This window comes from Labrus bergylta, chromosome 20, assembly GCF_963930695.1.
Source record: "Labrus bergylta chromosome 20, fLabBer1.1, whole genome shotgun sequence".
NCBI classification, from domain to species: domain Eukaryota; kingdom Metazoa; phylum Chordata; class Actinopteri; order Labriformes; family Labridae; genus Labrus; species Labrus bergylta.
In genome coordinates this window covers 11,486,295-11,503,265 of record NC_089214.1, presented here as the reverse complement: position 1 = coordinate 11,503,265, position 16,971 = coordinate 11,486,295, and the positions used below count along the sequence as shown (strand labels likewise).

The 16,971-nt window shown below is 42.0% G+C and overlaps 1 protein-coding gene across 1 annotated transcript in view; it reads right to left on the bottom strand.

Annotated features, from left to right (window-relative positions):
- prex2 (phosphatidylinositol-3,4,5-trisphosphate-dependent Rac exchange factor 2) overlaps window positions 1-16,971 on the bottom strand; it is an 87,048-nt gene that overhangs the window by 33,919 nt on the left and 36,158 nt on the right. Inside the window, exons 14-24 of the mRNA XM_020646529.3 lie at window positions 14,471-14,546; window positions 13,404-13,476; window positions 11,752-11,894; window positions 11,316-11,408; window positions 10,208-10,356; window positions 10,034-10,119; window positions 7,262-7,398; window positions 5,662-5,779; window positions 4,845-5,029; window positions 2,712-2,873; window positions 110-332 (exon numbers count right to left, since the gene is read on the bottom strand). Of these exons, the coding sequence (XP_020502185.2) occupies window positions 110-332; window positions 2,712-2,873; window positions 4,845-5,029; window positions 5,662-5,779; window positions 7,262-7,398; window positions 10,034-10,119; window positions 10,208-10,356; window positions 11,316-11,408; window positions 11,752-11,894; window positions 13,404-13,476; window positions 14,471-14,546 (1,445 nt within the window). The remainder of the gene's footprint in view (window positions 1-109; window positions 333-2,711; window positions 2,874-4,844; window positions 5,030-5,661; window positions 5,780-7,261; window positions 7,399-10,033; window positions 10,120-10,207; window positions 10,357-11,315; window positions 11,409-11,751; window positions 11,895-13,403; window positions 13,477-14,470; window positions 14,547-16,971) is intronic.

Genomic DNA, 16,971 nt, shown 5'->3' with positions numbered 1-16,971 from the left:
GAAAAAACAAAATAAAACATGAGTAAAAAGTCTGCAAGTTCGCTGCGGATTCTGATGAAAAGGCGTCTTTATTTTTCTTCTTCTTCTTCTTCTTCTTCTTTCGACTTACCCTGTTCTGCATCTCTGCGTCCTCCCTTCTCCAACGTGTTCTTCCTGCTGTCCAACTGCACACCAAAGGCACTTCCTAGACAGGTGGTGGTCTTCGGGTAGGACACCTCCATCACGTTGATATGGCAGTTTGTAGGGCAAAAGTCGCTGCTGTGGAGGGGGGACACCTTTGCCTTGGCCTGCTTAAAGGTGGGCCACGCTCTGTTCTTCAACACCCGAGCAAACTATGAAAAGAGTAGAAACAAAAAGACACACAGGTGTTCAAAAAGGCAAAAAGGGGTGACATGTTCAAGCAATATTGGTCGATCTCCTGCACTATAAAGGCATTTACTGCAAGGAATGCCATTCTGTGATCTTATTGGCTAGTGGGCTCAATCAATAGTAATCAAACATAGGGGATAGGAATGTACAGCAGGCAGGTTTCAGAAGTTTAAATGACACAGCTGATGTGTGTCTGGTCTGCACAACAATTTGTCAACTTCATGCTTTGTTCAATGTCACATTTTACCAGCTGGCGCGAGAACAAAAGTTTCAACACTCGTGCAAATATTTTTTCTTCATTCCTCCTTTTTTTTTTCCATGCAGCAGCTGTAATGTTTAACCTGATCTGAAGACACAACACAGACACACAGCATCATCACTGTTCACAAATGTGAAGAACTCCAGACGCCAATGTTCGCATATGTTTCTGAAATTGATACGAACTTAATTTAACTGGTGTACAGCAGCTCAACTCTAGAACAACTCAACTCATTAAAAATTGATAAAAAAAAAACACTTTCCACTGACAATGACATTACTTTAAATGAAACAAAGATTCTCTGCTCCTTTATACGCTTTCAAACGAGTGCAAGTATCCTCCTCGGCAACCTAATACTATGTATCTTCTATGGAACCACCTCAACCCGGCCCTTTTGTACACAAAAAACTTCCTGAATGTGCTACAAGATAGCATCTCTGTGTTTAAACACAATGCACAGGAAGTCTGAGGGACTGCTCGGATCCAGTGGAGCTAATACAGAATATCACCATCACACTTTGTAAATGCAAAATGTGCTTGCACTTTCCTTGAACTCTTCATCACAGAGCTCATATCCTGTCTTAAATAAAAACCCAGAAGATGCTTCATTATCTATCAGATATGTGTTTTTTTTAGCAACTTGGACTGTCCAGAATAGCATAATGTATATGATAAGTAAGGATGTGAAACTAAACATGACTCCCTGGTTATCTTAGAGTGTATGAAGTTGCTGCTCCAAGCGAGATGATTTTCTCTAGATGGACTGTGAGCTGACCTTCTCTTGGGACCGTCTTGTCTGTCTCTAGAGTTTTTCTTTTTCCAGGCCTCAGGTTAACATCTCTCCTTATACCTCTCTCTGATCTTTCTTTCTGTCCCTTTCTTCCCTCTTTCACCGCTCCTCTCTCTCTCTCTCTCTCTCTCTCGCTCTCTGACTTTGTGCTCCCTCTTTCATCCCTCCTCTCTCACTCGCCCCCTCCGTCCTCTCTAGGGGCCTGTGTGAAAGGAATGCTCCAGTGCAGGAGGGGGATCTTACACAACAAACGTCCCGGCTGTGGCTGTGCAGGGCTATTTATAAGTGACTGGTAATTAATCCAAGGCCCCGCTCTCATGTCGAGTCAGATCTTTTCCTATTTCCCGTCTCACGCACACTTGCACGCATTGGGATGTTTGGCCTATAGACACATGCTTACAGATGTGAACGAGAAGTGATGAAAACGCTTTTGCTCCGTCAACAACCAGCTGTGAGCTAATTATGAACAGAGCGCTGGATTACGCTGCATATTGCACACATATTCACAAACTCAATGACAAGTTTGAAGGTTAATGACAGACATGTTGGCTAAATATTTCTTCTCCACTTGCAGGTCAATGAGAGCTGATTACGTTTTAGCACAACAGCCGTCACACACTGACACTTGTGTTCCATTTGTTTCCTGTGGCTTTTGTTTAGAGCAAGCTGACATGTTGATGCTGTTGCAGCGATAAAACAGGAGACATTCATTAAGGAAAATCTATGTGTTTCAGTACTTGTTTTAAACTATTCCTCACTTTAGGTCTACAAGTGTATTAGTACAGCTGATTTATTTCAATCACAGTCAGGGGCAAATTCAAAAAGTATGGGTTACTGCTGCTGATAACAGCAAGAATTAAGCTTCACTTGTCAGAGAAATCCCTGTCTCAAGTTGCAATTCACAAAAGAAACTGTGATATTCAAAATGAAAAATACCCACAAAGCAACTCCACTGTTAACTCCACTGCAAAAGTCTGGAACTGAAGGAGGTTGATAGATTTTCAACTTCTTTAACACAGCCTGGTTCATAATTTATTATGAATGAGCCTCATAATAAAAGTTGGTGTGTAAATCTGTAAAAGAGACTTACGAAAAGAGGGGCTAATGTGTCTCCAATCTATTGACATTTCCAAAAGCTCATGTTTTTCTGTTTTCTGATAATACATGTTTTTACATACATGTCTTTAATATAACGTGTTTTGAACAGATTTAACTGTCAAACTGATATCTAAGTATAATGTCTTTGCTACATTTTTGATTAACTGTGCCCAACTCTGATTGCAGGACAGTTACCTTTCTGTAGTTGGTGATACGGCGGTTGATGTGCTCCACCCTCTCACCACACATGGCGCTGAAGCGAATCTGCAGCTCCTCTGGGATGACATCACAGCTGAAACTCAACCTGCTGCACATCTGCACCAGCGTGTCATCGTTACGCGCCAGTGCCTCCAGGATCTGGTAAGAGAGAGAGAGAGAGAGAGAGAGAGAGAGAGAGAGAGAGAGAGGGCAAACCAAGGGGCAGAGATGATTAACTGATACACAGATGCCTCTGAAAGCCCTTCTGGAACAACTAATGGGATGTAAATGAGTGACCGAGCTGTTTATCTTTCAAATTCAACATAAAATTCAGCTGGAGGGCCGATTCCTCTTCAGCATTTCATGAGCAGCTTCACTTGGATAACTTAAGCATCCATGTGTGCTACTCATAAATCCACGGAGATGCAGCCAGATTGGGGTACATATGCTGTACGTATGTAGACTCAGACTTTCCAGATCAGATATTAGATATGCAGAGGAAGAGAGACACACATCTCTGAGCTGGTTTAATGAGGTGCCCGGTGGAGGAAATGTAATCGCAGGAAGAGACTTAGTGATATTAAAATTCAACATCACACAGATCTCAGAGGATATCAAGGACTGCTGGGGTAGATGTTTATAATAATACTAAAATTACTTTCACTTTTGAGGAATGGGAAACTACTTATCATCGGAGGGGATATTGCAACTTTTATTTTTGTGCGTGCCAATGGGTTTCCTTTAAAGAGGGTGCTTTTAAAGCCTTCTGAACTCTGAACTGAAGAGCTGTAAATCTAGATCAGTTTAAGACAAGAATCCAGCTTTTGATCTCTGCTAATTTACCATGACGAGAGATGTTGCTCATTATGGTATATAGCAGAAAGCTGTTGCCAAACATCATTTTATTTTCCAAGCCAGCATGTGTGCAACAGTGTCTGAGTGAATCGTCTTTCTTCTGTGTATTTTAAATCAGTAATGATCATTCTCTGAACCTCGCCGCAGAGATGTAAAAAGCCTGCACTTAACACAGCTGGGAACTAACATGACTGAAATAAAGCTGTCACTTTTAACTAGCCTCAAGACTGCCAATCTACACAGCAGGAGAGCTGATGGCTGGAACAGTATGCACTTAAGTATCCAAATCATTTCACTGGGTGATTAATACAACATTTCCCACTTGATGGAGAAAGCCATGACAAAGCTCATTTGAAATATGAGTGAATATTCTCCTCGGACTTCATTTCAGTCTAAACAGCAAAAATAAATAATGAAAAGGATGACCAGGGGAGGTACTGTAGTGGTTTGTTTCCATTTTTATCGTTCTTTGTAATCATGCAAAACATTGTTGTTCTGAGATGATGAACACCAACAGTGCTGTTCAACACTTAAAGGGTAATAAACCCCCTCACTAAGAATGGAAAACAGCAAGCATATTATTCAAGTCTAAACAAAAACACTAATATTTCTGGATGTTCTTCAGACGGTAAATAAACAAGGAAATTAGTTTGAGCCTATATTGACACTCCCACGTTTTGTAAAGTGTCCAGAATCTTTGTGGGTATCATTATTCCTGGTGGAAAAAAAAAAGAAAAAAAAAAGAAAATTGACCCAACATTCTCCATATTCACAATGTGCCTAATCACCTCCAATTTCATGCTCCGAACAGAAAGCTCAAATTTGTTTCAATTTTGTACTTTAGCAAACCATGCCAAAAAGGATTTAGATAGAGTGAATAAAGGGACACTGGGCCATATCCTAATATCTAGGAAGTCAAATATTTCCTAATGTATCAAAACCTAGCCAGCCAGCCGTTGACGAGGTTACTCTTTAAAATCATTGTTGGATGGTGTTACATTATACTAAAAGGTAATGTGTGGATTCTGAGCTTCTTAGCTAAATATGGTTAAAGTTACTTCCCATTTTCAACCAACCATCAACATTGAAATCACAATTGGAGCTCACTGGGTCCCAGCTTTACGGTAACATCACCATTTGTTTGTGAATGAGAAAGGAGCTGTAATGTTTTGATTATAATAATATCAGTTTTATTGGGATAAGAGCAATAATCACGTATTGTTTAGATAGAAGAGCACGTCGTAAAGCCCTAGAATCCTCTCACTGAAAGAATACCTTAGCTGTGAGGCTGAAGAATCCTTTGGGTTCAACCATCTTTTCAAGCACGTGACACTTGATACCAGCTGTGCTGTCGTACTCGTACATCACTCCGTACTCCAGGTGGACGTTGTCCACTGTAAGACTCACGTGGTCCTTCTTCCCGTCTATGATTGCTATCGTGTTGAATTTGTCCATTACCTCTGTGATTGTAGAAAGACAAGAAACAAAAGAGACAGCGGGGGGGGGAGAACAGATCTCAGTTAAATATATCAGCACACATGCAAAAGTTATTAAGTGATCATGTTCTGTGATCAACACAAATAATCTTCATGTTCAACACAAAAAGTGTTTTCATCATCAAACGCTCTGCTTTGTAGGAGGCCTCAGACCAACAAATCTGCAGCTCATTTCAGGGGAACACCCTCCACATATGGCTCCCCTCCATCACCCCAAAGAAATGACAAGCAATTCAAAGGGCATTACGTTAACCAACCCTACACTAACTCCATGACTTAATAGAGCAATAAATCCTGCTCCCGGGCTGTTTGCTAGGAAGGCAATAGCTTTACTTTCTCATTGGGATCCATAAATTGTAGGGGAGAATTAACACTTGATGAGCCAGAGGGGGCAGATTTTCGCAGACTAACACAGTCCAGATGAGCCGGTTCTGAGCTCAGTCTCTGCGTTAACAGGGGAAGCCGACGTGTGCATGTTCCCGCGAACAAGCCTGGGTTGAATCCAGAGACACCTTGACTCAAATTCCCCCCCCCCCCCCCCCCCCCAAGATGAGTAATTCTCATGTTCATGTTTGAATGTGTGTGTGTGTAGTCACCTTCTACTTTACACTCGAAACCGTCTCCATTCTCCTCCGTGGTTGGTTTCTGGTTGGATTTCTGGTTGTCCTCCTGGGCGCTTTCACTGTTGTTGTACACCCAATTAATCGTGTCTTGCTGCATAAGATAAAAAAATAAACATAAATTTAAAAAAATCATACACACCCGCCTTATGAAATAGAGGTTTTTTTTTTTTTTTAGTTTTTTGGCTACACTGATACTTTTTTTGACTTGAAAATTTCTGGCTTTTTGCATTTATAAACTGCATGATAAATTAACTAGAACACTTACAGTGACAGTGACACACAACCGTCAACCTAAATCAGTCAGTCATGACATCACTCACAACAGGTGTCCCCTAAATAAATAAACTGAACACAGCACAGAGCTCTGGTTTTTGTGTGTGTGTGTGTGTGTGTGTGTTTTGGTACAATGCAGCATGTTTAGCTGATTCTGCCCAGATACGGAGTACAGTGTCACAGTGGGTTTGGCATAGGAAAGCAGTGAAAAGCCTTCACAAACATATGGGAACATGGTGCTTGGTGCGACCGCAAACGCTAACCCATGCCAATCTCATCAACTCACTTCAGCGTGCAACACAGCCCTGCCTGTGTATGTGTGTCTGTGTGTTTTTGTGTGGAGTGTGTCTCCGTCTGGGTCTGTTCTCTCCTCTCCACACCCCCAGCCCACAGTGGGGTTTTCTGCCAAGGCTACATGCTGGGTCTGCCTACTGGTCTGTGGTCTTCTCGTGTACCACCGCACACACACTGCTCACACACATAAAGAGTCAGAGAGGGCGGCTCCTCTATGTCCACACTTGATATAAACCAGATCCTCCAGTAGTGTTGGAACCCTGAAGTGCTTCATTAAGGCCTCACCTCCCTACAGGTCTCGGCGATAGCGCAACACTACACTAAAATACACCTTTGGGTTTCTACTTTCACACAATCTTCAACAGGTGGACTGAGCTTGCCTTCTCCCCCTGTACTATAATCTGTTGGCGACCACTCTACCCTTTCTCCTCCATCTTTTTCCTCCCTCCCTCCCTCCCTCCCTCCTTTCCTCCAGGGATCTCACCAACCCCCAGATCCTTTCCCACCTCTCCCCGCAGCCTTCCAGTCTCCCACAGCAGGCTTAATGCAGTGAGCCAGAGGTCAGCTGGAGGAGCCAAAACTAGTATTATTTCTGAGTAATGACCCAAGAGAATGAAAGAAGGAGTCAGAAAAAAAAAGAAAAGAAAGAGAGAAGAATTAAGGTAAATGGGAGCTTGGAGGTCTGTTTTTGTTTTTTCTCACACAGTAAACTAGTCCTTGTTTCGTTTCTGATTGGCCACTTAGCTTTCCGTAATATCCCACACTTCTCTTCTTCCAACCATTTCACATATAATTCAATGGGAAGGCTGGGAAATGAAAGTGAGACCAAATCAACATAATTGCAGAAAAGAATGCTGTCAGGGAACTTTTTCTGATGATGAAAAAGAAATTCCCCCACTTTCTTTTCCTCGTTTCTTCCCCCCTAGAATGAAAGTCTTTTAAACTGCAAGTGCAACGTTTGGTGTCTCCTATAATCAATTTTTTTTAATTTCTTCTCCTGCCTCACCTGTGTGGGCCGTCTGTACTTCCTGCATGCGGTGACATGAGCGATGACGCTGGCATGGCTCTCCTTGCTCACGTTGATGCCGTTCACCTTGATGATGCACTGGCCCGGGTGGAGACCGGCGATGGCTGCCACTGTGCCTGGCGTGAGACAGAGTCAGGCAAAAAAGTAAGGAGAGGCGTCAAGGGCAACAACTTCTGAAAACTCATACCCAGGTGAATAACTGTGGAACAACCAGCACAACCTAAATAAAAAAAAAAAAAACATCACATCCTGTAGCTCAAAAAGGGGTTAAACAACATTCCATCTTCATCTATGTATTAACAACTTAGTTTCCTGTTTTGGCAGCTCTGGAGGAGTGTGAGAGAGAGCGCAGAGAGATGGGAAGTTGTTTATCTGGGGTAGACGAGGGCCTCTCAGAGGGATGTGATTCAGACCATAAGAGAACTTCAAGGTTTACAGCTATCAGAGGGAAGTGCACGGCAGACAAAATATCCTTCCCATTTGTTTTCATAGATTGCATTCCTCACATTGCAAAACACAGAATCTGGATTCCTCCAAGTATTCAAGAATGGAATTATTCAGCTGGAGATTCTGTACAGCTTTTACTATCTTTGTAATACAGTGTATCAACAGACAGGTCTACTGAATGAAAAGAACAGTCAAACAGGCTGTTGTGATAGAGGCAGTTTGGATTTCAAGGACACCAACAGATGTGGCACAAGACAGAGAATTTAAAACACACACAAGATACTTGGGCCCTTAATGAAAGGTTAAGGGCTCAAAGAACAAAACCCTCATAACAATGATGCTCTACTGCCCTACAAAATACATCAGACCTGACAGTTCATTAAGAGGCATCCAGACTCCTCAGGTCCTCTGGGACAGGTTTACAGGATCAGAACCAAACAGGGTGAATCAGCTTTTAGTGTCTACACTCCACAACTGCAGAACATACTTCCAGAGAGCCTGAGGATTTCTCACCCTCTCAGCTCTTTTATAACAGGTCTTAAAGCATTTGCATTAACTGCCACCTTCCAATAAGTTTAAGCACTTTCCATCTACTTACACGTAAGTATTTTAATTTCATCAAATCATCACATATTTACTTTTTTTTTCTTTCAAATGCCCACTTTAAAAACTATGTTAATTAATTCATACTCACGCCTGAAAAGAGAAAAAGGGTAAAATATTTTTTTTTTTTAAAAAAGGAGAGTCTTATGAGACATGTTAGAAAGAGGACAGGGACGCTAGAGCCAGGCCGGGAGAGAAGCCTGTTTCAGGACACGCTATCCAGAGTAAAATTAGTACCAAACCACAAAATGAAGGCAAAGTTATTATTGAGATGTGACGTAAAGCATGACAGGAAGGAGCTCATCATATAGATAGCATGTATCGCCACCTGAAATGTCTTTCATGGTGAGTCTTATCTATCAAACGTCTCTCATATGACGCTCCTTCTCGGGTTCTCTGCCTCTAATTGGTAAAACCTGCGAGTGGTGACTTCAGACACCCGGAGAGAGCAGCTGTTATGACAATCAGAGGGATTACACACCTTCTACATCATCAGCTTTGTGTCAGGGGACCAGAGCATCTACTTAAAACAACACAGCAGGGTTCCCAGGCAACCACACCACACACACACACACACACTTACACGCACACACACATGCACACTTCTCCCCTGCTATCTCACTTAGATTGCTTAAGGAAGAAAACAAGATCCAATTCCCCTGAGAACAGCCAGACAAGGCCACGGATTGTTTTCAGATAGGACCCTATCTTGTGCCAGCTCTGATAGCTGTGCCACTGCACATGCTGTGTTAGGAGAAAACGACTCAGGACTGAAAAATGCTGAGTGCTTCTCCATCAAACACAGGCCGAATCTTTAGGTACGCTGCAGTAATTTGGATACACCAAAGACCTAAATTGCAGCCTTTTTACATCACAGTGCTACATATAGTATATATTTTAATTCTATTCAGGTTTCTCTGCAGTTGGAGCACTGCTGTTCACTTTGCTATTTCACCTATTACCTACCTATTTAGATTTGTGCAGCCCCTTTCACACATGCACTCCTGTAATTTTCCTGGTGGGCTGCATCTGTGATTGCAAACCTTGAATTATCACACCAAGGTTATCAGGATTTGTTTCCCCAGGAATCTTTTCCTGTAAGCCCCTTACTAAATCACCCAATTTGAAGGAAAATGTATCGCAAGCGAGTGGGCAGGGTGATGATATCTTCATATCGTTCATATCTAAAATCTAATACATCCAATTAGGTTTGTCTACACCGTGTTGGAGTCCGCTATCTTTGATGTGTTTAAAACATGACACTAATTCCCGCTGTGTCACTTTTATGTTGTATCTTATCTCTTGAGAAACCACACACCCTTCCCTTCCGAAAGCTAAACCTCCAACTGTACGGAATATTTGTTCAAGAGCAACTCAGGAAGATTTCATTATCGAGAAATTTTCAGGAGTGCATGTGTTTACCATTATGCCTCGATAACATCATGACAAGTTCCTTGTGTATGTCAGCCTACTTGGCAACAGGAAAACAATTCCGATTCTGATTTGAAAAGATTACGAGCTAATTCCCACTTTCAGAAGCAGCATTAATCAGCCAATGGAGACACATGGAAAGAATGAGCAGAAAAAAATTGCCTGAGTCACACATGAACTCAATAACTGGTGTGGCAGCTGTTTGCCAGCTGGGACACAATAACAGAGAGTTGTTAGGAGGACTTTTTCGGATAAGCTTAAGTTCCTTACCTCTACCAACAGCATGGACCACAGACGGACCAAATCCACGAATCTGGAAACCCAACCCCTCAGCTGAGTCTGGGATCTTCACCGTCCTGAAGGCAAGAGGAGGGAAAAGAGTCAATCTGATGCAAGACAGCTTTAGACAATATAGTTTTGAATAGTACTGAAATTCTGCCTTACTCTCTTGGCTTGGTGCTAACCAGCACCCTGAGGGGTCCCTTGCTGTTGAAACACTGCCTGAGGAGAACTTCAACTTCAGAGAAAGGCCTGAGGAACACCAGGTCTCCATTGATAGCAAACAACTTCTTACCCACCTCCAAGCCAGCCATCTTACAGCAGAAAACACAAAATACAAAAAGAAATGAGGAGATGATGGAAGTGCATGATGGAGTGGAGCAGCAGGTTTGAAGAATCACTTCATCAATGAAGTCTTGCTGTTTTTTAGCTTGAGGTAAACTGTGTTTGACATAAAAACATCAATATAGCCTCAGGGTTTCTATATATATCACAAGGAAAGGCATACACGTCCCAAGTTATAGAAGACGATATGGTACAACAACTTTTATCCTTGCTAGTCTTTATGCAATCCAGATCGTTCAGACGCATTCAGAGCTACTTCAGGGCTGGAGGGAATTATGGGTCGTGTGCTCAGATTGATCACATTTGCTTTCAAACAGCTCCATGCAATTTCCATCCATCAGATCAAAGCAAAAACACCAAAGGAGAAAATATGGCATCAATTAATGGGCTGCATTTGTGGTCAAAAATGCCTTAACATCAGTGCTCATTATCATAAAGCAGGTCCAGTTTGGGGAACAAACACTTTGAGATTTTTTATTTTCTTTGACTGACTATTGAACCACAACCACAGAACAACACATGGCTTCTGCTGGCTGTGGTTTATCTGCTTGGAAGTGGTCAATTCTATGCTGAAACTTCTTTATAACAAAGTTCAATAACGCAGAAAGACTCACGGTCTGAAAACTGCAAAGTCCAATTTATTACAACAGCAATTACGTGAATTTACTTTCCACAGTACAATGGATAAATCCACGCCACGTGTTGAACCGAGTAGACTGACAGAGATAAAGGAAACTTGCATGATAGGTGCTCACATTAAGGTAAGACACATTTAAGAATGGGGGAAGCAGCCATATTTGTAGTGATGCATCATCTAATATGGTTTAACCCAACTCTGCTGAAAGGGATTTCCTTTCCTTTTTATATCGATTGCGTCAAAGACACAACACATACATGTTGTACAAATGTACTGTATGTCTATTCTTACCTCAGCTGGGGAGCCCTTCTCCACAGATTTGATGATGGGGACTCTGTTTCTCTCTTCCAGGGTAAAGCCATAGCCACCATCATTGGGCCTTATCTGAAAAAACACGACATGTCTCCCATCAACAAAATCCCAAACAAGCAGACCAACACATTTTCACCCAGCACAAACACACACACACACACACACCAGATAAATGTAGTGCAGACAGACAGATAGCAAAGCTGGTGGTATTTGCTCACTCCTCCTAAAAAGAATGCTTACTGATGTATAAAACCGACTTTTGCAGTGCTGTGATTTTTCCTTCTCACAGCTGTACGCTTCATAATGATTTACTGTGACTTTGGTTTGTTCCGAGCTGTAGCTGCATGCTAGCGAGGTCATAGCTCCCCGAGAGAGGATGAGTTCTAAGGAGTACTGAGTGTAAGTGAGCTCTCACCAGGAGGGACTTGGAGATGACGTTCTCGACTATTTTCAGGTCGTGCTTCATCGGTTTGTGTTTGGTGTTGGAACCCTCCATCTCCTCATCCGCAAAGAAACGAAACAGCAAAGGCTCGTCTCTGAATTCACTTTTTTCCAACACTGATGGAGGAGAAACATGAAACAAGCAACTGTAATGAAACCTTCTGAGAAAATCACAGTCGTGCAAAGAAAGACTTCCAAGTTTCATAGAGATTGAAAAACTCTTAACTTAACTACCCCATGAAAAAAAAAATCATATTTTTGTGACATTTTTCTTTTCTTTCAAAGTTTTAAAACAGACTTTATTTATTTGTGCAATCCATCAAAGTGACAATGAAGTTTGAAGCATTTCTTTGAGGGTTATTTTATGTTTCTCCTGACGATACATTTTAGAGAGCGGTTACATTTGGAATGAATTCACTGCAATAGCTCCAAACTATTGAGTAAGTTTGACAATGGTAATAAAGACTTGAGAAATCAATGGAAACCCTATAATACTTGAAAAGGCTGAAAATGCATGCAATATAAACTACACATGATATGTGGTTAATGGGCTGCAAAAACAACTCTGATGAACTTTAAGCATGTTCTAGCTCCATGACATATCGAAGATGTACCATTCTTTATAATCAGAGCATCAGATTCATCTGGTGCTTTGTAGGCATACAATTGGATGCACACATTTTACATACAGTTAAGAAGTTATTAGTCACATGCCAAATGGAGAATGCCAATGAACCTCAACAAAAAAAGAGGAGAAAAAGTGGGACTCCACTTTTGTTCACAGATATCATTTTGAATGAACCCTGACTCCATGGCAACATAAAGCCTGTACCAAGATTTCAGTTTTGAACTTAAAAGATAGCCCTGAGGGAAATAACGGTTTCCTTTAAACATTTCCTCACTTCATTGCCCTCAAGCTCAGACATAGCACAAACAGTTTTAATAGCTGAATTGTCGGACCAAATCATTTACTGTATAAACGGTGAAATTACCCTGACGGCGGTGGAAGCGAAAGCAACTTTTGATGGCTGAGACTGTAATGTTTCATAAAAGGGGCTGGCAATTTGTAGTGCGAGGCTTGAACTGTGGGCATTTTGGTGAAGTTACATCACAGAGGTTAGTGGAGACAAACTGTGACTCATATTGTAGTGAGTATGATGTGGATTTTGGCAAGTGGGATGCGCAGAGTTAAAAACTAGCGCACATAAACAAGCTGTAACCATGGCTACTGACCATTTTGCACTTTAAGCCGACAAATATCGATGTGTTTTTGGGCCAGGTTCTCATAGTTAAAGGAAACCATGCATGAATCCTTGGTTACATAAGTCTTATGCACACAAGTATGCATCAAGCTAATGACAGTACGCATGAATCCATTCATAGCCCTTACCACCAACACATAAACAGATACCAATTCATTTACTGCATTGGAAAAATGTTCTTTTCCTGTAGTGTGTGCAGGGAATTATAAGTAGAAATGGAAGAAACACAAGTGTATTTGTGTTCTATGTCAGGCACTCCTTAAGGCATTTAAGTCTCATTTGAACAATGATGGAGAGGATTCCACTGTTGGTTAACAACAGGATCTTAACTTTGTTTGCTTGGCTGAAAAAGTCAGTGCCGTACCGTGATGCATGAAGCCATTGTCGCACAGCTCCACCCCCAAGATCAATGCTTCCTCCCTCGTTCTGCAGTCCCCCTGCACAAGACGACATGAAGAAAAAGATGAGATGCGGAGAAAAGAGGATTTAAGCATAAAGAGTGCATACATTGAATAAGACAGGGGGGGGTAATCCAAAGAAGATGCAAGTAAATGCAGTACAAAGACAGACAGAACAAAGGACATGTGCTCTGAAAAAAATGTCGACTTACACCCTCCGCTTGTCCCTGTGTCAAAAAGCCCTGAGGCCTGCACAGCAACTCTGCCCTCCTTCTTAAACAAGGCCAAAATCATGTCTAGACAGCAGAGTGTGACAGCTTTTGAAGTCCTGATTCTGCAGGCTTGTGTCAAACTCATTCATATGGAATATACCACACACACACACACACACACACACACACACACACACACACACACACACACACACACACACACACACACACACACACACACACACACACACACACACACACACACACACACACACACACACACACACACACACACACACACACACACACACACACACACACACACACACACACACGTGTATGCTTATATGCACACACATGTGATGTCTGCCATTGATTCTGTGGTGGTGGCCATACACATTTCATTTCTTTGTTGTCATCCTGAACAGGACTATCAATCTGTCAACCTCAAAGCTTCCTGTCAGAGTTAATAAAGCTCAGCTGCCAGATCAATTCTGCTTTCCGTTTTTGTTTCCTTTGGGCTCTGCTGCGGGCCTCGAGTCTGACGGCAAGTAATGCTTTGTTATCTCAGTTTCTTTCCTCTGTGGCAAATTTAAAGTGAACCTCAAAAATACATATACATAAGAATGCAATTGATGTTTCAAGTTATATGCCTCAACATCTGTAAAACAGAGCTTATTTTGTCATTGTTGGAATGAAATATTGAATCATATTTTGTGGTGGAGAATTTATAAACAGAATATCTATTAAACATAATGTTTTAATGACATGCCTGACAAAAAGTTGATGTATGATACCATTTGCTCACATTTAGGGCTTACCTGTGCTATAAGCCAGTCGATCAGTTTGTTGGCCATCACCACTGATTTGTAAGTCCTCAAATGGTAGTCCTTATCCCTGGATGGACATTGAAGCAGAAAGTATGTTAGTAAAATATGAAAATGAAATCAAACGTTGAAAATAGGACTGTCATATGTAAGTTTTCAACTCTGTCACTCACTTTTACATCAATAAACCCATATGTTGAGCATGCAGGACAGTCTTTGCATGGTCTATTTAGACACAAAGCCTAAAAGAGGATTAATAATTCCAACTGTCATCAAAGCGTGATCACTTTTCAAGTCTTGGCAGTGGCATCATAAATCTTTGTGAGTTTCAGACAGCCGCTGACAGCAAAATAGCATTCCTCCGAGCACGGCTGGTAACTGCCCCTGCAGAGTTTGGCTCGGGGGTGCCCCGTGCTCGTCTGTCCGTGCGGCCCCCAGAGAAATGCCTTTTTTTGAAATGGAGCCGTGACTTTCCCATGAACACAGGGGCCTCCCAAGGGACACGCAGGGGCCGGGAAAGTCCAGAACCACCGTGACTTACACCACTCCACCACTTCCACCACATGCAACCACTCACTCAGACACACACACACACACACCTCTTGCACGCACACACACACAAACACACAATTCAAACATGACATGTGGGCCAAGTTTAAGTCAAATCTAAGCTGTCTGTAGCTCTTCAGAGAGAGCGGCGTGAGAGGCCGAGTGCTGCCCTGTTTCTTCCACAATGGAACTTTCTGTTTCCTAACTCGTTTTGACAGCCTGCGTTGCTCTCTGTGTTGGTATCAGCCTGTTGCCCTGCCGTGCCATGCATAAACCACTCTGACCAGAAAAGGAAAGAGGCACCTTGTTTCTCCCCACCCCCCCTGAATGAGAGTCTAGAAAGTGAAACAGGGTGATTGGGGCTACAGAGGCTGGTGCACAGTGAGGCTGTCAGTGTGAGAAATGGGTAGTAAACAGCGGTCCGAAGGGCAGCCATATGTCTGGCATGAGGAAACAGCAGTTTCAGGAGTAAAAGAGGGAAAGGTCAGAGAGGTGGTTTTTAAACTAGCTGTCCAAGAAGGAAAGTTTGCCTTGACATTTAGGCATGGATAAATGGATGATGAAGGCAAATGTTACATTTTCAAAGCTTACTCTGGAAAATATTACGCAGAGGATGCTAAAATTTCAAGCTTTAATCAGCTGTTTTAGTCCTGATAAATAAGTCCTTTTTTTTTTTCTTAGAAAACCAACACAGGCATCCACACATATTGAGTTCCTGGAGGAGCCATCAGCATAACGAAGACAACTCGTCAATATTTCTCTGCTGCTGAACTTAAATGCCAGTTTAGTTTTTCCACCCTGCGTGAAGATAATACATGAGTGCTCTCCACTGAAATGTGCGGTTTTGCATTATAAGGCGTTAAATTGCATGCACACAGTATCAAGCCTATAGCAGATATTTCAAACTGCATGGTCAGAGAAGATTGTTCCAGTTTTCTTGTGAAGAAAGCAGGAGAAGCTCTATAGGGGTGCAGGGATTGTGCAATACCCCCACCACCACCCTTCACTTCATCTTTGTCACCCTGCCAGGAAATTATACCTAATTAGGCAAGGGCTGCTTGCTCCAATTAAACTCTGGCATTCCCAGGCCCTGTGATGCATTGTCCTGGGCTCTCAGTGAAAATACACGGCACAGATATGCTGGCTAACGACGCACAACTTTTGTACACAGACAAGAGTTTTTACGTCAAGAGGTTTAGCCTCAATACAAATGCCAACGGACTGAATGCTTACACACAAAATCACTTCAGGCTTTTCAGGGGTTGGATCAAATAGAAATGCAAAAAAAAAAAAGCTTCTGTGCCGGAATACATGCTCAATCCGTTTGCCTCCTGCAGTCATGGCACAGTTTTTATAGGTGTGAAATTAAAGCTTTTCATTGGGCTATTCAACATCCAGCATAGACGGGCAAACTTGAATCAGTGCTTTGCGGTAAAACGAATTAGACGCCTCCACCTCAAACACTGTTCAACTGTGCTCAACATGAAAAACCGAAGCATGCCGAGGCATTCCCCCTGTAAAATGAGATCGCTTTGTTCGATCGCTCAGTAAGCCAAAGAGATGTGCCAAATTGGCATAAAAAAAAAAAAAAAAAAACACCTGTTCAAGTGACTTTTTACATCCAATGCCGAATGATCCTGCTCTCACACACTTCAGAACTAATTGCCACCATCTATAAGTAGAGACTGAGCTTACTTTTGTCCTTCAAATTGCAAATCTTTACAAAAATATTCATAATATTGTAGAACTTCTATCGATTCAGGACTGAAACCTAAATACATGAAAGTCTATGTTGAACTTTAGATACTAAAAAGGCGACTTATTACTACAAGTCACTATCGGAAAATCTTAATGCACCATTTGAGTTACTAACCATATACATGTATCTTCATGGGAGCTCCTGAGCTCTCTTTTCTCGTAGCATCAACTTTTCTTGTTGGTGTGGA